General features: G+C 45.3%; 1 protein-coding gene across 5 annotated transcripts in view; it reads right to left on the reverse strand.

Moving 5' to 3' along the window:
* The window catches only part of LOC126334603 (uncharacterized), a 150,643-nt gene extending 135,197 nt beyond the window's left edge, over positions 1-15,446 (reverse strand). For 2 of the 5 annotated variants that reach the window (XM_049997019.1, XM_049997038.1), the window contains exon 1: positions 15,137-15,288. In XM_049997019.1, the coding sequence (XP_049852976.1) occupies positions 15,137-15,197 (61 nt within the window). In that variant the 5' untranslated portion in view covers positions 15,198-15,288. Of the gene's footprint in view, positions 1-15,136 lie in introns of all 5 variants that reach the window. The other 3 variants (XM_049997004.1, XM_049997029.1, XM_049997012.1) reach the window with 3 other exon arrangements.
* Positions 15,447-22,295: the final 6,849 nt, after the last annotated feature.

Genomic DNA, 22,295 nt, shown 5'->3' on the forward strand with positions numbered 1-22,295 from the left:
CTCTGTTTCTCGATGGGCACAGAACCTAGGTCTGAAACTAAACCCCAAGAAATCCCAGGTCACACATATCTCATCCAAAGTTAATCAGCCGGTACTTTCGCGAAACGGTCCCTAAAATACTCCTCAATGGTACCCAACTACCATACCAAAAAACAGTAAAAGACCTTGGAATAATCTTGGATGAACACCTAAACTGGGAAGAACAAACAGTCACAGCTTGCCGGAAATCGCTCTCCTCCCTACATGCAATTCAAAAATTTAGAAAAATATTTCCAACCCATGTTAAACAAAAATTAGTCCAAACACTAGTCTTGCCTAATCTTTACTACTGCGATGTAGTTCAACACGGCACGAATAGTGAAAATTCTAGATGCCTCGAGCTAGTGATGAATGCTTGCGTCAGATACGTGTGCAATATTCGGTTGTATGATCATATCAGTCCTTCATACTCCCAGCTAGGTTGGATACGCCCACATAAGGCACGCGATCTCCACACGATGTGCTTACTTCATCGATTTCTTAGCCACTGGTGCCCTCAATACTTATCTTCTCACATTAAACATCTATCATCATTCCACAATCGCAATACCAGATCGGATACGTCTATCATCTTGGCTGTACCTTTACATAACACAAAATCTTTCTCCGTGTCATTCTCCATCTCAGCCATACGACAATGGAACGCACTCCCCTGTGATCTGCGTCTTATCCAGAACTACTCAACATTCAAGAGGGAACTCAAAACTTACATATTAGGGACGGTATAGCCACCATTGTTGTGCCCCTAACATCTCTTTCTTTCTTCTCTCCATCACAGCTTCGAATTTTACCATTCTTTTTCTCTTCCTCAAACCTATCCACCTCTTATATATCTCTTTCACCCCATTCTATCGTCTTATGTCTCTGCTCGATGAGAATAACTCACAAGCTGCAAGAATATAACGAGAAAATTCCCAACTAACTGACATTCACAAAAGAAATGTATGTTTACTTTCATATACTTAGTCACTATTATTATTATTATTATTATTATTATTACTATTATCATTATTATTATCATTATTATCGCTGATTGTTATAATTATTTTTATTGTTATAACTATCATTGTACTACTGTTATAATCTCAAATTTTTTTCGTTTGACATCAATACTGCATAATACGTTAAATGTTCTTAATGTTATTTAGTAACTGTAACTCGTTCAATCTGAGTATGCCTGGTTAGGTGTAAGAGAGGGCCTGAAGGCCCTAATCTTGCCAGGTAAAATAAATGCATAAATAAATAAATAAATAATATTCATATCTTAAGTACATAACCGTAGTCAACTTCAGGAAACCTGTTTATTTTGACTTTTCAGGACTCACGAAGTTTGTTCTGGCTGAACTGATAGCGCGACGACATACGGATATGGTAGCGAGGAAGCTAGTAAAAAACATCCTAAAATTCGGAATTCTGACAACATTGTTAAGAAATATGGTTGGTTGGTTTGTGGGATTAAAGGGACCAAACTACTATGGTCATCGGTCCCTTGTTCCATAAGAACTAAAACCACCTGAAGAGAAAAAAACGAACAACAGGAAAGACAGCAGACGAAACAGGACATGAAATACTCACTAAGATACCAGACAAAACAAATTAAAACACACAGTGTGACGGTGGTTGGCCGACCGTAGTGAAAAATAGGAGAAGCCAACCACCAGGAAAACTTTAAAAACTCAGTTTAAAATCAGAGGCTAAAAGCCAGATTCAACACTAAAGAACAAACTCAGATTAAAGGATAAAATCCCCCTGCCCGAATAAAACAAAACCAAGTCCACCATGGCAGAGTCATCTGATAAAAGAGCAGAGAGCGTGTCAGGCATTGCAAAAGTCTGCCTGAGCACGGTTAAAAGGGCGCACTCCGACAGAATATGGACCACCGTCAAGGACGCCCCACGACGACGAAGAGGGGGATCCTCACGACACAGTAAATAACTGTGCGTGAGTCGGGTGTGGCCAATGCGGAGCCGACAAAGGACGACTGAGTCCCTGCGGTTGGCTCGCATGGATGACCGCCACACAGCCGTCGTGTCCTTGACGGCACGGAGCTTGTTAGGGGTGGTCAGACCGCGCCATTCAGCGTCCCAAAACGAGAGAACTTTGCGGCGTAAGACTGCCCGCAAACCAGCCGCCAGGAGGCCAATCTCCAGAGATGGCGCACTGGTGGCCTCTTTCGCCAGGCGGTCAACAGTTTCATTGCCGGGTATACCAACATGGCCTGGGGTCCAAACAAAGACCACAGACCTGCCGCTACTGGTGAGAGTATGCAGGGACTCCTGGATAGCCATCGCCAGACGAGAACGAGGGAAACACTGGTCGAGAGCTCGTAAACCGCTCAGGGAATCGCTACAGATAACGAAGGACTCACCTGAGCAGAAGCGTATATACTCTAGGGCACGAAAGATGGCGACCAGCTCAGCAGTGTAAACACTGCAGTCAGCCGGCAACGAACGTTGTTCAGAATGGTCCCCTAGAGTTAGTGCATAACCGACTAGACCAGCAACCATCGAACCGTCGGTGTAGACAATGCCAGAGCCCTGATACGTGGCCAGGATGGAATAAAAGCGGCGTCGGAAGGCCTCTGGAGGGACTGAGTCCTTCGGGCCATGTGCCAAGTCGAGCTGAAGGCAAGGGCGAGGCACACACCACGGGGGTGTACGCAGAGGGACCCGGAAAGGAGGTGGAACAGGGAAACACCCAAGCCAGGAAAGAAGCTGCTTGACACGTACGGCGATCGGACAACCCAACCGGGGCCGACGTTCTGGCAGATGAACGACTGACTGCGGGAAGAGGACACGATAATTTGGATGCCCGGGCAAGCTAAAAACATGGGCAGCATAAGCAGCCAGTAATTGTTGGCGTCGTAACCGTAGTGGAGGGACACCTGCCTCCACATGTATGCTGTCCACAGGGCTGGTTTGGAAGGCACCAGTGGCAAGTCGTATCCCGCTGTGGAGGATTGGGTCCAGCACCCGCAACGCAGATCGGGATGCTGAGCCATAAGCCAGACTCCCGTAGTCCAGACGTGACTGGATTAACGCCTGGTAAAGCCGTAGGAGAGTAGATCGGTCGGCGCCCCACCTGGTGTGGCTCAGACATCGCATAGCATTTAGATGCCGCCAACACGCCTGTTTAAGCTGCCGAATATGAGGCAGCCAAGTCAACCGGGCATCAAAAACCATCCCCAAAAACCTGTGAGACTCCACCACTTTAAGAAGCTCGCCGTCAAGATAAAGCTGCAGCTCCAGGTGAACAGTACGTCGCCGGCAGAAATGCATAACGCAGGTCTTGGCTGCCGAAAACTGAAAACCATGCGCTACAGCCCAAGACTGCGCCTTGCGGATTGCGCCCTGTAGCTGACGTTCAGCAGCTGCAATTCCAATAGAGCTGTAGTAAAGGCAAAAGTCGTCAGCATACAGGGAAGCGGAGACAGTATTTCCCATGGCCACAGCGAGCCCGTTAATAGCTATTAAAAACAGACACACACTGAGAACAGAACCCTGTGGCACACCGTTCTCCTGGACTTAGTAGGAACTATATGAGGCCGCGACGTGCACGCGGAAGGTACGATACGACAGAAAATTGCGGATATAGATCGGCAGAGGGCCCCGAAGACCCCATCCATGAAGCGTAGAAAGGATGTGATGACGCCATGTCGTATCATACGCCTTCCGCGTGTCGAAAAAGACAGAAACCAGATGCTGACGGCGGGCAAAGGCAGTACGGATGGCCGACTCCAGGCTCACCAGATTGTCGGCGGCGGAGCGGCCTTTACGGAACCCACCCTGAGACGGAGCCATAAGGCCTCGAGACTCCAGTACCCAATTCAAGCGCCGGCTCACCATCCGTTCAAGCAACTTGCAAAGAACGTTGGTTAGGCTAATGGGACGGTAGCTGTCCACCTCCAAAGGGTTCTTCCCTGGTTTCAAAATGGGGACAACAAGACTTTCCCGCCATTGCGACGGAAACTCACCCTCGACCCAAATGCGGTTGTAAAGATCGAGGAGGCGTCGCTGGCAGTCCACTGAAAGGTGTTTCAGAATCAGAGTGGATGCTATCTGGCCCAGGAGCGGTATCAGGACAAGCGGCGAGGCCACTTCGAAATTCCCACTCACTGAATGGAACATTGTACAATTCAGGATGGTGAGTGCGAAAATAAACACTCCGACGTTCTATCCGCTCCTTAATGGAGCGGAAGCCCAAGCGTAATTCATAGCAAAGTGCTCTGCCAAGCGGTTTGCAATGACGTCGGAGTCAGTACAAACTGCTCTATTCAGTGAGAGCGCAGGGACACTGACAGGGGACCGATAGCCATAGAGGCGGCGAATCTTGGCCCAGACCTGCGATGGAGTGACATGGAGGCCAATGGTGGACACATACCGCTCCCAGCACTCTTGCTTGCGTTGGCGGATAATACAGCGGGCTCGCGCACGCAGCCGTTTGAAGGCGATAAGGTGGTCGATTGAGGGATGTCGCTTGTGACGCTGGAGCGCCCGCCGGCGAGCTTTAATCGCTTCAGCGATCTCAGGCGACCACCAAGGCACAGTCCGCCGCCGAAGGGACCCAGAAGAACGGGGAATGGCAGAGTCGGCGGCAGTAACGATGCCGGTGATGACCGATTGAACCACTGCATCAATGTCATCGTTGGAGGCTCAATAGCGGCAGTGAAGGAGAACAAGTCCCAGTCAGCCTGATTCATAGCCCATCTGCTAGGGCGCCCAGAAGACTGACGCTGTGGCAGTGACAGAAAGATCGGAAAGTGGTCACTACCACACAGGTCGTCATGCACTCTCCATTGGACAGACGGTAAGAGACTAGGGCTACAGATGGAAAGGTCAATGGCGGAGTATGTGCCATGCGCCACACTGAAGTGTGTGAAGGCACCATCATTTAAGATCGAGAGATCGAGCTACGCCAATAAATGCTCAACGATGGTGCCTCGACCTGTTGCCACTGACCCACCCCACAGGTGGTTATGGGCGTTAAAGTCCCCCAGCAACAGGAAAGGTGGAAGCAACTGAGCTATCAGAGCAGCCAGGACATGCTGCATGACATCACCATCCGGTGGAAGGTAAAGACTGCAGACGGTTACAGCCTGTGGCGTCCACACCCGAACAGCGACAGCCTCTAAAGGTGTGTGGAGAGGTACAGACTCGCTGTGAAGAGAGTTCAGGACATGGATGCAGACGCCACCAGACACCCTTTCATAAGCTGCCCGGTTGTTATTATAACCCCGATAGCCACGGAGGGCGGGGGTTCGCATTGCCGGAAACCAAGTTTCCTGCAGAGGAATGCAGAGGAATGCAGAGGAATGCAGAGGAATGCAGAGGAATGCAGAGGAATGCAGAGGAATGCAGAGGAATGCAGAGGAATGCAGAGGAATGCAGAGGAATGCAGAGGAATGCAGAGGAATGCAGAGGAATGCAGAGGAATGCAGAGGAATGCAGAGGAATGCAGAGGAATGCAGAGGAAAGGGTGAAGGCTGATAAGTTGGCGGAGCTCAGCTAGATGGTGGAAAAACCGCTGCAGTTCCACTGGAGGATGGTGTTGTCCATGGCTGAGAAAGGCTTGACGGGACTGGGATGGGAGATTACGCCACTGGGTCACCTGCTGCCTCCGATTTAGCACCTGTGATAGTGCTTTCCATGGCGTCTGATGGACCGGCGAGATCGAGGTCCTCAGCGGACGCCAGAATCTCCATCACATCCTCAGACGCAGAGCTGGAAGGTTGCGGTGGGATGGCTGCCACCGCGAGTTCCTTGGGCTGAGAGCTCTTCTTGGGTTTCTCACACCGTTCCTTGGGTCGCACCGGCTGGGAGGGCTTCACCGATTCAGTCTCCGGGACGGAGGAGGATCGTGAAGCCCGACCAGCTGATTGCGGGCACTTACGCCATTGTCGGTCGTCAGGCTTCTCGCTGGCGGAAACCTGGGAAGGGAGGGACCCAAGGGACCCCTTGCGAGCGTGAGAAGCCGAAGAAGTTGGACACTTCTCCGGCTTAGGAGTGGGGACGGATGTCCCCGATGGGTGGGATGGTGTTGCTCCTGAGGTAGGTGGCGCAGGAGCAACCCGGTGGGTAGAGCCCCCCACTGGCGAGGGGGCAGCAGGAGTTTTACTACTCGTCGATCCGGCCACAATTGGAGAAACAGGCGGGGCTAGCACAGGTGTTGTAGCAACAGCATGGGAAGATGTCATTCTCACAGGATGGAGTCGGTCGTATTTCGTCTCGGCCTCAGTATAGGTTAGTCGGTCAAGGGTCTTGTATTCCATGATTTTACGCTCTTTCTGGAAAATTCGGCAGTCTGGCAAGCAAGGTGAATGGTGCTCCCCGCAGTTGACACAGATGGGAGGCGGGGCACATGGAGTATTGGGATGTGATGGGCGTCCGCAATCTCGACATGTGAGGCTGGAAGTGCAGCGAGAAGACATATGGCCGAACTTCCAGCACTTAGAGCACCGCATTGGGGGAGGGATATAGGGCTTAACGTCACATCGGTAGACCATCACCTTGACTTTTTCCGGTAATGTATCCCCTTCGAAGGCCAAGACAAAGGCACCGGTAGCAATCTGATTTTCCTTCGGACCCCAATGAACGCGCCGGACGAAATGTACACCTCGGCGCTCTAAATTGGCGCGCAGCTCTTCATCAGACTGCAAAAGAAGGTCCCTATGGTAAATAACTCCCTGGACCATATTTAAACTCTTATGGGGTGTGATCATAACGCCAACATCCCCCAACTTGTTACAAGCGAGTAACCGTCGTGACTGGGCAGAGGATGCCGTTTGTATCAGGACTGACCCAGAGCGCATTTTTGACAAGCCCTCCACCTCCCTAAACTTGTCCTCTAAATGCTCGACGAAGAACTGAGGCTTTTTGGAGAGAAAAGACTCCCCATCAACCCTCGTACAAACTAAGAAGCGGGGCGAATAACTGCTACTGCCATCCTGAGACTTACGTTCCTCCCACGGTGTGACCAGGGAGGGGAACGTTTTCGGATCGTACTTCTGAGCATTAAACTGAGCCCGAGAACGCTTAGAGACTGCTGGCGGGTGGCCACCAGCGAGAGATGATGTACCACGCTTCATTGCGGGTCATCCGCCCTGATGCCACCTACTCCGACCAAGGACCCTCCCCACGGGCGCCACCCAGCCACGGCAAGAGCCACCTGGCAGGATGGCCGTTGCCGGGAGTCCCGATACCCCAGGAGGATAGGCATCTACTCCTTGGCATACGTGGGGAGTTAACGGCGCAGGCATCAGTAGAGCGATCCCTGTGTTGTCAGGGCGCTACAACCAACAGGGTACATAGCGGCCCCACCACAACGGACTGGCTACCGTGCTGGATGTTAGGTAACATGTGGTCCATGGTCGCCGTCGGTGCAGAAAGAGGCACTGCACAGTGCAAGGTGTTATCTGCACGCAGAAAAAGAGTCATGCCCAAGAGATGGAGAGCGGACAGGACTGCAGTTCAACGGTGTATAAGCTGGCGAAAGGTCTGATCGCAAGATGGACACAATGCACCAATAAAGGCGCCCTTCCCCAATCGGCTCGCTCTTCGGAAAATTTTGAGAGATGGAGGTCAAACCCAACAGGGGACCATCATACAAGGCCGAAAAGTTTGAGACTCCTTTTAGTCGCCTCTTACGACAGGCAGGAATACCGCGGGCCTATTCTAACCCCCGACCCGCAGGGGGCTGTTAAGGAATATGTGTAGTAATTTAGTGATACAATGAAGCTTGTGTGTAAAATTTTTAAAATCATTAAGATACAAACAACTTGCTACCACCTACAGACAAATGACGCACTTCAGCACAAGCATCGGACGTTGACACACGCTGTGGCACTATATTAACCGGGATTGGGATAGTTTTGTGCTTTATATCATTTATATATTCAGTACCACGTCGCATAGTAGAACAGGGTACGCACCATTCGAGTTATTTTTATTCGGAAACCTAACCTTCCATGATTATTGCAGAGAAAACATGACAACGTCATCTGTAACTAAGACGATTACGTGACAGAAGCGTCAAAGGATGGAGGTACTGCATCAGGATGCAAGGGGCAACACGCAAGAGCATAAGGAACGAAGGTATACTACGATAAAACAAGACACCAAAGAGTTTCCGAAAACATGATCGGGTGCTGTTATTCAATGGAAGTGTGAGGAGGGGCCGTTGCAGCCAATGGAGGCCATTTACTGTCGTGGACGTGAACGGACTAAATGTCTCAATGTAATCAAGAATGAAGTGGTAAAAAATGTGTGAAGGTCCACGCCAACAGACTAAAGGAATTCTTTTAATTACAGATGGCTGAGGTGCAAACACTTTGGAGACTAACAGTGATCGAAATTACTGTGGTGACCTGTTTAACAGAAATAGACACCAGCTGAAGACTTACGAAGGCAGCGTTTCCTGTCAGCGCCAGGGTTCCATTACGATAACCAAGAAACAATACGACAGCACCTCGTCACGTATAGTAAGTTATTTCAATTTAAGAGAATTGCATGACAAATTCGAAAACACGTAACAGGTTGCGACAAGGGCTATAAACTGTACGGCAAGGTCACAATGAGTAAAATCGATCACAGCTGAGTGCTAGAACGCGCAAATGACCGTGAAATGACAAAAATGGTTCAGTGGCTCTGAACACTATGGGACTTAACTCCTGAGGTCATCAGTCCCCTAGAACTTAGAGCTACTTAAACCTAACTAACCTAAGGACATCACACACATCCATGCCCAAGGCAGGACTCGAACCTGCGACCGTAGCAGTCGCGCGGTTCGGGACTGAAGCGCCTAGAACCACTCGGCCACCAGTGACCGGCGTGAAATGAGATCAAGAGAAGATAAACGAGGCAAAGGAGTTGATAGGACAGAGTGATACGAACGAAGCTGTTTACAAAGAGGTGTTTTGAATTTTATCGGAGAAGCAAGTAAGGTATGGTTCGGTAGGCTAAACGAGGAAGATGGCTCCGTTAAAGCCAAGATAGATGTTCTAGCGGAACAGCAAAGGGAACTTTTGAGACTGTCTAAGGATCAGGTAACAACGGTGAGTGCATCATTACTGGGTTTCAGACTAATACAGTGACAAAGAATGAAAAAACAGCAGCGAGCGGGATAAGGTAGTTATGCGCGCACATAGAACAATTTGAAAATACCACAAATAACAATATACAGGATGAGATATTGGTAACTATCGCGGAACAGATAGTACAACTGACAGCGTTGTATAATGAACTGGAGCGTGAATATGATTGATTATGGAAGTTGTGCACGGACGGTAGGTTCCGTTGGAACCACAGTCGGTAAGCCCAGTACAACCACAGTCGATAAACCTAGTGCCAGTCGTAAATTAATTGAAATTAACTGCGGAAGAACTAGAAGATAAGTTTCCGATGGAACTCACTGAAGACCAAGGGTGTCAGTTACGTTAAACAGATTTAGATGTACTTCTAGCCGGCAGAACTTTATGTATTAAATGTACCTGAAGTTGATAGTAACCAGTACATTCTATACAAAGTGTGGTCGCTACCTGCAGAGTTTAACAAGACTAAGCTAATATTTACTAACATCGCCACGGAAAAAGAGTGATGACTGATTAAGCAAAATGGGAGTAGGCGCAGCCGGTCAGAGATAAGTTATTCTGTATGAGTATAAACACGAAACATCAAATACGTAAGCAGAACTTTGTGCTAATATCTGCTTATGAGCATGAGAGGTGTGAAGCCCGCATGTTTGAGCCGGTACGAGACACACTACAGGACTGCAATCAAACACACTGGCGTCCAAAATTAAAACATACGGAAAGTTTGCAAGGTTGCGTCTATTTTTCCCCAGAACAATAAAAACGGGTTATAATGACATAGAAATAATGTACGGAACACAGAATGCAAACAACGTCTATGCGTAAGGGTAGGAAAAAAGTGTTCGTATTTTCCGTCTTAACGGATTTGTACACAGATTCCGACAACGGCAAGCGAAAGGCGTCTGGTGCAAAATATTCTTACTGGGTGCTGCTATTGCGCCGCAAGTTGTTCACAGTGACACCCGAATCAATTTCCTAGCTGAACACGTTTCCAGTACACTGGTAGGATGTCACAGGCAAAACAAATACTGAGCGACAAGCACCCGTATCTGTTCGCTGAGCGCTCAACCACTGTTTACGTATTATTAGTCTAAGTTATTAGCGACTCAAATCTATTTTATCATACACGGAACTTCTAACGATTAACAAGTAGTTATTTTCACGTCAAAAATCAAATTAGAGTGAAGAAATTGAAAGCGGGCGTGCACGCTTTGGATGTGCACGTTGTCAGTGTCCAGCAGCACACAATGGAAACTCAGAGCTTCAACGAAAAAAACTATTCAAAGCGAAGAAGCCACGAGGCCCAAATGGATATGCACTTACACTTTTCATTAGATACGCTGTGTGATACTCTTATCTATCGAGAATAACTTGGACTACCAATAGACCCGCGTAACTCGTGGCAAATGATGGACTCTTTGTTCATACTCGATATCTAGAAAGGTGGATTCTGTCTTTAGAGATTTTTCGAAAGACACTGTACACTAGCACATCATGACATTACACTGGGCTGTGCGTGTTAAGTTGAAAATAACATTGGATATACTCAAGGAAGCTTAGTTGGACCACTCAAGTAATTATAAAAACAATATACTAGACCCTCGCTTTCCATTTTTTTTTTTTTTGTAGTTTATGTACAATATGCATCAAAATAGTCGCCGGAAATGTTTCCGTAATCTATTATAGGTTCTGAATTTCCCTTTCAGTTTTACTTTCTATGAAGAAAGCTGTGTTAAATACGGAAAAGTGAGTTGATCATAGCTTTAACGTAAACATTGGACTGCGCCATACGTATGGTATGCACATGCGTTGTTGGCTTCGCCAACTTTCAGCCAGATTATCACCACTCAACCTAATCTAACCGACGAGCTTCGGCTACGGATCAATGTCGCCAACATTTGGAGAGCGCGGGACGTCCAATAACACGCTAGTCCAATTAATTAGTATACATAATCCTTTTTATGAAATAGAAACAGCAATAGTACTACCAAATTGTTAGCTGACGCTATAGTCTACTTTGCGTAATGAATGGTAGCTTCCTTTAAAAGTGGGTAACAACAAAATGCTGATGCATCCCGATAGTCTCCACTTACAAGATCAGCGAACATCTAGACCACTTTATGCCGGGGAAGTATGAGGGGATAAGAAGCGATCGCGTAAAATCAGGATTAGCGAAGGTGACTGAAGACATTTGTTGGAAGGGTACTGGAGCAGTCGTATATGTAGCAAATCGTATACAAGACTCTAGGATCACTAATTCTAAAGCTGCTCCAGCGTTTGGAGTAGTTTAAATGGAATGACTGTATGGCATTATTAGCCAGGAGATTCCGTCTGGGGTTGTTCGATTGCATGGCCCATGTAGTTCGAACTATGGAGTCCTTCTGCAGGCGCGACAGACATCGAATTCAGCTGGTCAGACGGTTTCAAGTAAGTAGGGCCAACATGAAAGCGTACAGATGTCCAGAGAACTTAATCTTTACACCAATTATTTTTCAGAGTGAAGGACTATCTATACTACTATACGAAGAAAGTCTTAGTTTAAATTTGTCACCAATAATATCAAAGTACTTGACAGATTAATTTTTATACTATTTTCTAATTAATTTTCCGACAGACTTAAGTTATTTATTTCTGTAAAGGACACTGCAAAGGTTTTTGTTAAATACCTCTGCGAGAAAAATGCTGCGTTGCGAAATCTGGTGTTTCGATTCCTTTCTCGCAGTCAGTTTAAACTAAAAGGAGGGCCTGTAAACCTGACAAATTACTTCTCGCATAAACAGCGTGTCCGGGCTTCTATTTCAGGTACCTACAAAGTTTGAGTTTACTTGTCCAACACTGTACCCAAGAAAGCAAACATTTTTACACGTTTGTACTGTTCAATGTGGACACCGTCTAACTCGACATACTTCCCGCCCCATGTTCATAAGCATGACAGGTGTTATGGACTTTACTACGGTGTAGATCCGTAGTCTCAAATCTACCAGACCTCGAGCCCTTGTTAATGAGACCTGACTCCCCTTATCTCCCCTCCCCTCCCCACCCCCTTTCGAGAACGCTCAGAAAACGCCTTATGTAGAAATGTAGTACCCGAACAATAGAGTCAGCAAGGAAAGGTGGAACTGCATTGTTTGCGAACATGTCGCGAGGGGCGCCCTGTCACTGGCGAGCATGCGTCATGCCACAAAGTACTGTTCATGAAAAGTCAATCACGTCATTTAGAGTATCTATTGCGTATTAGCCCAACAATATATATAACCAATGATGGAAACTGGTTTACCCAGTCATCATCAGCGGCTTCAGTTCGCAATCAAGGTTACATTTGCCATGATAGTCGAAGTAGAGAGGATATAAAATGTAGACTGGCAATGGCAAGGAAAGCGTTCCTGATGAAGAGAAATTTGTTAATATCGAGTATTGATTTAAGTGTCAGGAAGTCGTTTCTGAAAGTATTTGTATGGAGTGTAGCCATGTATGGAAGTGAAACATGGACGATAACTAGTTTGGACAAAAAGAGAATAGAAGCTTTCGAAATGTGGTGCTACAGAAGAATGCTGAAGATTAGATGGGTAGATCATATAACTAATGAGGTATTGAATAGGATTGGGGAGAAGAGGAGTTTGTGGCACAACTTGACTAGAAGAAGGGATCGGTTGGTAGGACATGTTCTGAGGCATGAAGGGATCACCAATTTAGTATTGGAGGGCAGGGTGAAGGGTAAAAATCGTAGAGGGAGACCAAGAGATGAATTCACTAAACAGATTCAGAAGCATGTAGATTGCAGTAGGTACTGGGAGATGAAGCTTGCACAGGATAGAGTAGCATGGAGAGCTGCATCAAACCAGTCTCAGGACTGAAGACAACAACAACAATAAACTTAGAGAGGAAGCTGAGTGGTCAGCACGATGGAATATCATTTCTAATGGTCCGGGTTAGATTCCCGACTGGGTCGGAGGTTTTATTTGATCCACATCGATACGCCAATCGCCGAAGTGGCGCGAACTCAAGACTTGCACCAGGCGAACGGTCTACCCGACGGGAGGCCCTAGCCCTAAGGCTTTTACATTTTTAGTTAGAGAGGGGTAAGAGGACAGAGGGAAGGCGGAAGGATTGAGGGGTGAGGAGACAGGACGGGAGGGGGGTAGGAAAGGACAAAGAGGGAGGAGTTTAACATGTATACCTTCCCACACATTTAGCAATTGCAAAGAATTGTTGTGTTCGCCTGTTATAATTAACGTTACTAGCAGAAGTAAAATGAAAACAATTTGCTATCGTTTTTAGAATTCGGGGACGGGTGAAATCTAAGTGTCCCGCTAGCATTTCGACGTGGGCCTTACTTGACCCGATGATAACTATCAGTATTTTCGCTTATATATTTTCCCTGAAGCACTTGGATCTTAGATTACATTAGATTCAGTTTTCGTTCCATAGACCCAAAAACTGAGACGATTCTCGTGGATGTCTAACATGTCAGGAAGTGTAACATGTCAGGAAGTATAACAAATATAAAACATCTGAATACTTACTACCCTGATCATTTGTCAGGAGACTGTCAAACTAGGTGACTACAATTCAGTAAACTGGAACAGCTAATATTTACATAATAGGCTGTCAGAATGAAACACTGTTATGCACTTCTGGTAAGTTTATATACACAAAATACCTAATCTTGACTGTTGTGGCAAAGTGCTGTCAAAACTGAAATCTAACCGACATTCTTACTTAACCTGACGCAACAGGCTGTTAAGATAGTCATCTAGAGATTAGAAGGAGTTATCTATCAAAAAGAGTTTCAAAGTGTTTAAATCGTGCTTTATTTAAAACCAAGATTTTAATGGTTGCTGGCAATTTATGAAAAACTGTGTTCCTGACTATTGTTGGACTAGGTGAGTGACTTTAGGTCTTTATGTAGATTGTTCTCATTCCTAGTATTGATACTATGTATTGAGCTATTGACTGGAAACATTACTTGCAACAAATTTCTTTAAGGGATAAATATACCAAGAAGCAGTGGTTAAAATACAAAGTTCCTTGAACAGGTATCTACGATCTTGAATTTACACCCCAAATTGTTATTACACGCTTTTGCACGCAAAAAACCTTTGTTGGTTTGATGAATTACCCCGGAATATCACCCCGTATGACAGAATGAAAGTAAGCGAAGTATGCAACTTTTTTATATTTATATCTCCTACATTTGACACTCCCACTGCAAATACAGACTTGTGTATGCGCTTAAGCAGTTCTGCGGTATGCCCTTCCCAACTGAATTTATTTTCGTGTTGTAATCCCAGAAATTAACACTGGCATCCTCTTCGATCTGCATGTCTTCATATGTTATAGACATGCTGCAGGGAAAGCTCTTACAGGTTCTGAACTGCATATAGTGGGTCTTTTCAAAGTTTAATGACAGTGAATTAGCTTCACGCCTTTTATTAATGTCAGTGAAAATTTGATTAGAAGCTACTCCTAATTCTGTACTTAATCCTGCCCTGTATTCATTTGATTACAAATATTTGTCATTTTGGTAGATTACTCCAAATGACAAGCTTTTTATCATTACATGCTACTTCATATGACTCACGTAGCAGTCACATCGAGCTGCCTCCTCGTAATATGTGAAAAGGTTCTTGAGCAAAACAATCTGACAAATGGTGCATAGCTATAACATGCGGCAAATTCCTAGTAGGTCTCTGGTAGTCTATAGAGGTACACATACGTCCCATTGGTAGTGAAAGGCTTAAAATGAGGGTCTCTAGAATAGACCCACAGTTTTTACGAAAATCGCTTGGGTAAAAGTGGGATGCAGCATTCGAGGAAATCTCTATGGCAGTTATGCTGCCATCATAATGAATGTCGCGTAGGGTTCGTGACAAGCAGTGTAAGAGCGTATTACATAGTCATTTCCACCCGATACCACTCTATAAACGTATGAAGAGCAAAGAGAATTGTTAATATGTGCGAGAAGCACCCTCCGCCACGCACTACACAGTGGCGGCGACGCTTTGGACTTACCCAGTACGACACAGCAGCACGCCAACAGCGTCCCACCGCCCATGCTAGTCGCTCTCCCCATATCAACACACACTCCACGCCCAGTGTTTACCTCAGAGTTCACTTCCCGAGTATCGCAGTTGGCGGAAAAGTTCTCACTCTGCTGGTTGCAGTCTACTGGAGAAACTGGTCAGAGACCGCTATGCTCATGAGTTTGGCTGCCAGCGCCGTCATGCGGTTATCGTAAGTTTCTGGATCTCTGGATTTCCAATGGGAAACAAACAAAAGTAGATTCACATTTGTCGAAGAGGCACCTGACGGAACGGAATGTCAAAACGTTCCACAACGCTCTTCAGACGCCGGCATTGACACATGCTTTCTATGGAGCGGGACGGGACGTCAGAGTCAAGTTTCTCGGGAAGAAAGTTTTGATTTTGACGTTCATGGAGGGAACTGTGTCGTGGTCTGCTAATGTCGAGAGTTGAGTTACTCTCACCACACTCATTCGCCTTATAATAAATAAATTCATGCTTTTGCGCTTTTTTTAGTCTTAAGTTTTTACTTACTTTGTTGTGTTCGCATGACACAATGCAAATGTTCCAAGACGACTTCAATTATTTTTGTTCGGTTGCGTGTCTTTCCACAAGAGGGGCTAGATACCCGAAAGTGAAAAATGATTTAGGTTTTACAGTATCAGGACGGAGAAAAGACCTACAGCGTGTACAAATAGGATCATAAACTGACGAAAAAAATATCATAAATAACTTCTTTTTAACAGTGAAAAAGTCAGCTTTACTGAAGGGTAATAATACATTTCTGTTTACTGTTAAATGATACTTAGGAAGGACAAAAGACAAAGCCCAATAGAAATGTTTGAATAACACACGAGACACTATTTATCTGACGAAATAAGAAAACATAAAAATAGTGTAAGGCAGGCTGGTAAAAAAGGAGCACATATGAGACTTCCTGGCAGATTAAAACTATGTGCCTGTGTGTGCCTGTAAGTATCATACCAGCCCACACTTCACTGCAGGATGAAAATTTCATTTAAGATTTCACATGTCTAAAAAGCTACTGACAGAAAGTGCAAACAGGCTAAACATGAATGGCTGGATGGCAGATTCCAGTCCGCAGAAGTATACATCACTGGGAGACAAATACACGCCGCCCGTAGCAAGATTAAAAAAGAGATCTTTGGAGAATGTAACAGCAGCTACAAGACGTCAGACGGCAATACAGTACAAAGCAAAGAAGGGAAAGTTGGAAAGTGGAAGGAATATACATAGAAAGGCTATACAGGGGAAACTTAAAAGACAGCATTATAGGAAGGGAAGAAGCTGTAGATGAAAGTATCTCCTTAAATTTATTGAGATGCTCCCTAGAGTAGGCCTTCACAGAACTATTCAATGAGACAAGCGAAATATCCCCTAGCTTCATGAAGGATGTACAATTTCAAAGAACGCAGTTGCCGAAAGTATCGCTTGATACGGGCAAGTCTTCAGGTCCAGATTGTATACCGATTAGGTTCCTTTCAGATTACGCTGATACTATAGCTCCCTACTTAGCACTCATATACAACCGCTCGCTCACCGATAGATCTGTACCTACAGATTGGAAAATTGCGCAGGTCGCACCAGTGTTCAAGAAGGTTAGTAGGAGTAATCCATTTAACTACAGACCTATATCATTGACGTCGGTTTGCAGTAGGGTTTTGGAGCATATACTGTATTCAAACATTATGAATCACCTCGAAGGGAACGATCTACGAGTGACACGTAATCAGCATGGCTTCAGAAAACATCGCTCTTGTGCAACGCAGCTAGCTCTTTATTCGCACGAAGTAATGGCCGCTATCGACAGGGGATCTCAAGTTGATTCCGTATTTCTAGATTTCCGGAAAGCTTTTGACACCGTTCCTCACAAGCGACTTCTAATCAAGCTGCGGAGCTACGGGGTATCGTCTCAGTTGTGCGACTGGATTCGTGATTTCCTGTCAGGAAGGTCGCAGTTCGTAGTAATATACGGCAAATCATCGAGTAAAACTGAAGTGATATCAGGTGTTCCCCAGGGAAGCGTCCTGGGACCTCTACTGTTCCTGATCTATATAAATGACCTGGGTGACAATCTGAGCAGTTCTCTTAGACTGTTCGCAGATGATGCTGTAATTTACCGTCTAGTAAGGTCATCCGAAGACCAGTATCAGCTGCAAAGCGATTTAGAAAAGATTGCTGTATGGTGTGTCAGGTGGCAGTTGACGCTAAATAACGAAAAGTGTGAGATGATCCACGTGAGTTCCAAAAGAAATCCGTTGGAATTCGATTACTCGATAAATAGTACAATTCTCAAGGCTGTCAATTCAACTAAGTACCTGGGTGTTAAAATTACGAACAACTTCAGTTGGAAGGACCACATAGATAATATTGTCGGGAAGGCGAGCCAAAGGTTGCGTTTCATTGGCAGGACACTTAGAAGATGCAACAAGTCCACTAAAGAGACAGCTTACACTACACTCGTTCGTCCTCTGTTAGAATATTGCTGCGCGGTGTGGGATCCTTACCAGGTGGGATTGACGGAGGACATCGAAAGGGTGCAAAAAAGGGCAGCTCGTTTTGTATTATCGCGTTATAGGGGAGAGAGTGTGGCAGATATGATACACGAGTTGGGATGGAAGTCATTACAGCATAGACGTTTTTCGTCGCGGCGAGACCTTTTTACGAAATTTCAGTCACCAACTTTCTCTTCCGAATGCGAAAATATTTTGTTGAGCCCAACCTACATAGGTAGGAATGATCATCAAAATAAAATAAGAGAAATCAGAGCTCGAACAGAAAGGTTTAGGTGTTCGTTTTTCCCGCTCGCTGTTCGGGAGTGGAATAGTAGAGAGATAGTATGATTGTGGTTCGATGAACCCTCTGCCAAGCACTTAAATGTGAATTGCAGAGTAGTCATGCAGATGTAGATGTAGATGAAATATTACCAAACTATCGATTCCAAAGTAATGGCACAAATTATTTATAAAACGACTAGAGTCTGACCTCGAGAAAGATTAGTCTGGGATATTTGGATACGTGGGACTACACGAGTCAATACTTACCATACGACTTATCTTAAAGATTGACTGAAAAAAGACAAATCTAAGTTTTTCGCATTTGCAGATTGACTGGAATATTCTCTTCAAAATTATGACTGTTTTGTTTTGGATCATCAGTCCTCTGACTACAATAGTTAGATGCGGCCTGGCACGAATTCCTTCTTGTGCCAACCTCCTAATTTCAGAGTAGCTCTTGCATCCGAAGTCCTCAATTACTTGTTAGATGTGTTCCAACCAGTGTCTTCAATAACAGTTTTTGCACTCTTTTTACCACGGAAGTTATTCCTTCACATCTAAACATATGTGCTCTCATCATGTTTAGTCTTATTGTGTTTTCTGCACTGATTCTTTTTTTTTCAACTTCCTCCCATAGCACAAAATTTCAGATGACTCAATTCTCTTCTTTTCGGTGCATGTTGAACTACCACACAACACCGAGCTCCAAACGTACTTTCTAAGAAATTTCTTCATAAAATTAAGACCTACGTTTCATACTATTAGACTTCTTTTGACCAGAAATGCTCTTTTGCCTGGGCTAGTCTGTTTTTTTGTGGATCCATTGTTTCGCCCGTCAAAAATGGTTCAAATGGCTCTGAGCACTATGGAACTTAACATCTGAGGTCATCAGTCCCCTAGAACTTAGAACTACTTAAACCTAACTAACCTAAGGACATCACACACATCCATGCCCGAGGCAGGATTCGAACCTGCGACCGTAGCAGTCGCGCTGTTCCGGACTGAGCGTCTAGAACCGCGAGGCCACCGTGGCCGGCGTTTCGTCCGTCAAATATTATTTTGCCTCCAAGCTAGCACCAAGTTGGCCCATTGCTTCCTGTCGAATTCTGTGCCAGGAGTATCACAGTTGTACTTTTCAGAACCACTCACGCTCTTCAGGAGTAATTTCAGGTTCTCCTGTAGCTTGCAGTATTCCCTAAGCAAGATCTCGCTTCTACGTATTGCTCAGCAGAGGAAGCCAAAAAATGGGTGTTGGTCTGATTTTCCTAGTTATTAACTGCATAGTGGGGTTCAACTGGACATCGGTCAAGTTGATGTGGCATCTGTTTAGCCACACTGCGGTGCAATACTCAGATGCTGAGAAACCCAGCTCAGTGGAGGATGTGTGCAAGTTATCTGCTGAAGCTCTCCATTGGGAAGTGTCGCCTCCCTCTCTCACTTTAATATTTTAGGTCATGATCTCGGTGTTTCCCAGTGCTACATTTGGTATGTGTGGTTTATGACTTTTTACATGAGGAAATTGTGGGTAGACCGTTCATATAGCTGCATGTGTAGCCTGTTGAAAACTTGTACCTGAGAGCCCATAGTGGAGGCGACGGAGAAAAGGGAGAAATATAGATGTGGGCCATAAATGTTGCGTCCAGCGACCTGACTGTGCAAGTGAATCTGGGAAGCAGTGCTCTGTGGCTTGTAACTACAGAGGGACTTGGGTCGTGGCACTCCCCACTTCCCTCTTAGGGTCAGAGCAGGAGGGCCCCAGTTCGCAAAACATTTTATCTGGCCCAGGCGACAGACAGTCACAAAGGTGGCCAGAAAGAGGGTGGAGGAAACCATTTAGGAGAGGCTGCTATAATCTGGGCTTTTGTGCAAATGGTGGGACGGTCATAAAACTGCACGCATTGTCGTGTTAGAAGCTGGGATGGTATGGACAGAGTGGCTGGTTGTGTTTAGTGGAGGAAAGAATGTAACTCCCCTGACGCTAGGAAGTCGCTAGGTTCTTTAAGCAAGCAGCAAAAACATACACTTCATGGGCATGACTGTTTCGGAAGCTTAGCAGCCTTCTTTCAGAAATTGGAAATGGTTGGCCCGGATAGAGTAGATCTCTCCATAAATGAGGGAATGTGGTCCTGTCTAGGTAGACGCTTTTTTGCTGAAACACGGCCATGCTTACCACGAGAACTACGCCTCCCTAACATAAAATCGTCTTTTTTCAGACAAGACAGATTTTGAGTCGCTGATTGGTTGCTCACAGGATTTGCAAAGCAGAGGCTTGCCACCCCCACCCCCCTCCAACAGCATGAGAACCTCGGTGCTGTGTCAGGATTGGCTACCAGACCAAGAGAACAGTCAAGAGTGGAGATTCAATAAGGACATTTCGATTGGTTTGTACAGCTTGGAGGTGTTTCTTTCTCTCTCTCTCTCTTTTTTAATTCAGCTCTCATACTGGAGCTTGGTGGAAAATGATTGTGATTCTTTGGCTTCTTCGTCTTCTGGTCCTCCTCTGGTGGAAAACTTCAGGTCTTTCCCCAATCAAATTGGTTTGGCCAGACCGGCGAACGGGTACACCTCACTCTGAAATCTGCTGGGATTTCAGGGCTCTGACAGAGAAGTTTCCCACCCCCTAGTAAACAGGACGCCAGTCTACCTAGTTTGCAACTTTTCGTAGACGCGTCACAGCTGCCGCAGCGCGCCGCTGACCTCCCCCCCCCCCCCCTCTCCCTCCCCTCCCCCACCACCCAACGTGCGTGTCGTTTTCTGGTTTTCTGCTGCCGCCTGAATCTAGGTGAAAGGGTAAAGCTGCACCATAAACTATATTCACAGCTCCCTGTTCTTCAGGGAACCATAATTTCTGCTGTACTTGGCTGTAGTTGATTCCATTTCAAGAGAAATGAGCCTCACAGTGAATTCAAGTAAAAAAGTAAGTTGCGTTGTAAAAGGGATTAATTCAGGGGAGAATTTGTATAGTTTCCACCTCAATGAATGCTTTGCTAATCAAGCACCATACCTGTTGTGACTCGTGTTTGTCATTTTTTTTTGTAAGATTTATCAGCTCGTCGTACTTATGAAAGGGTGAATAAAAAGTTGTCATTATCTTTCTAAACTTAAATATGCCGTTATTCTCATTTATACTCCCTCAACTATTCACCGTTTTTATTTTTTGTGGTAATACATGGGTACAGCAACAATTAAAGGCTCCATCTTATTAAATTAGTTAATTTTATTATTAATTTGAGTTCTGAAAGTAACCGCAGATATAGTCAACAATAGTGCCATGAGTAAATTCACTAATTTCATAAATAAAAAATTAACGATGTAGCTCACGATTTGAAGGTTATTGAGAAGAGAATACTTTTCTTTGCGCCAAGACAATAACATTTAACATCACTCAGACATATTTACGGTTAAAGCAAGTGGCAGCTTGCACTATGCCATACCACACAATTTGTGAATAATATTATTTCGAGTTTTTATCTTGGCAGCGGTATTTTTAGATGCTTTTTATATGAAATGGTATGACCAAGAGCGACACCAAGATACTTACGGGACTTGTTATGGCAAAGAGTGTTTCTGTAAAGCTTCAGCTGAGCTCTGCATTTGCTTGTTTGTCATTCAGATGGAATGTACGTACTTCAGATTTACTTGTACTGGTTTTAAGTCGCCACTTTCTAAAATAGGAGCTCATAAAGGCTAGACCTACTGTGAGAACTGTCTACGCTTGTTCGATATCTTTGGTTCTTCTAGCAAGAGTGATATTGTCCATGTAGCAGAATTTTGTTGACCTTGCATTGGGGAGGTCGGAGACATACAGATTGAATAATAGGGAGGGGGGGGCTAAGCCGGAGTCCTGTGGTAGACCATTACTGAACTTCCTCCCCTTGCTGACATTTTCTCCCACGTAAACGCGGAAATAACTATTGTTTATCATGCTGCCGATCAGAGATACAGTTTATTGGCATTGGGTTGTTTTTAGTAATGTGTATATCATCCCGTCTCTCTAGTCTGTCATATGCCGCATATGGGTCTGCGAACACGACAAATGTCTTCATATTTTCTTGGCAACCAGCTTCTATAAAGTTGGTACGGTCAGCACCTAGTCGCAACAAATTTTGTATTGCCTGAAACCTGCCTGCTCAGTTGGGATATGTTGCACAACGAAGCCACTAATTCTACTGTGAATGAGCTTCTCCGACAGTTTTAAGAACAGTTCAAAAGGGAAATTGGTCTGAAACTTTAAGGGTGATCAGCTGGTTTCGTGGTTTCTAAATGGCCACTGTTTTTATTCTCTTTAGCTCGTTGGGCAGTGATCTACTATCTAGGACGTCTGAGAAGAAGCAAACCACCATTTTTTCC

This window comes from Schistocerca gregaria, chromosome 1 (assembly GCF_023897955.1).
Source record: "Schistocerca gregaria isolate iqSchGreg1 chromosome 1, iqSchGreg1.2, whole genome shotgun sequence".
In the NCBI taxonomy this organism is placed as follows: Eukaryota; Metazoa; Arthropoda; class Insecta; order Orthoptera; family Acrididae; genus Schistocerca; species Schistocerca gregaria.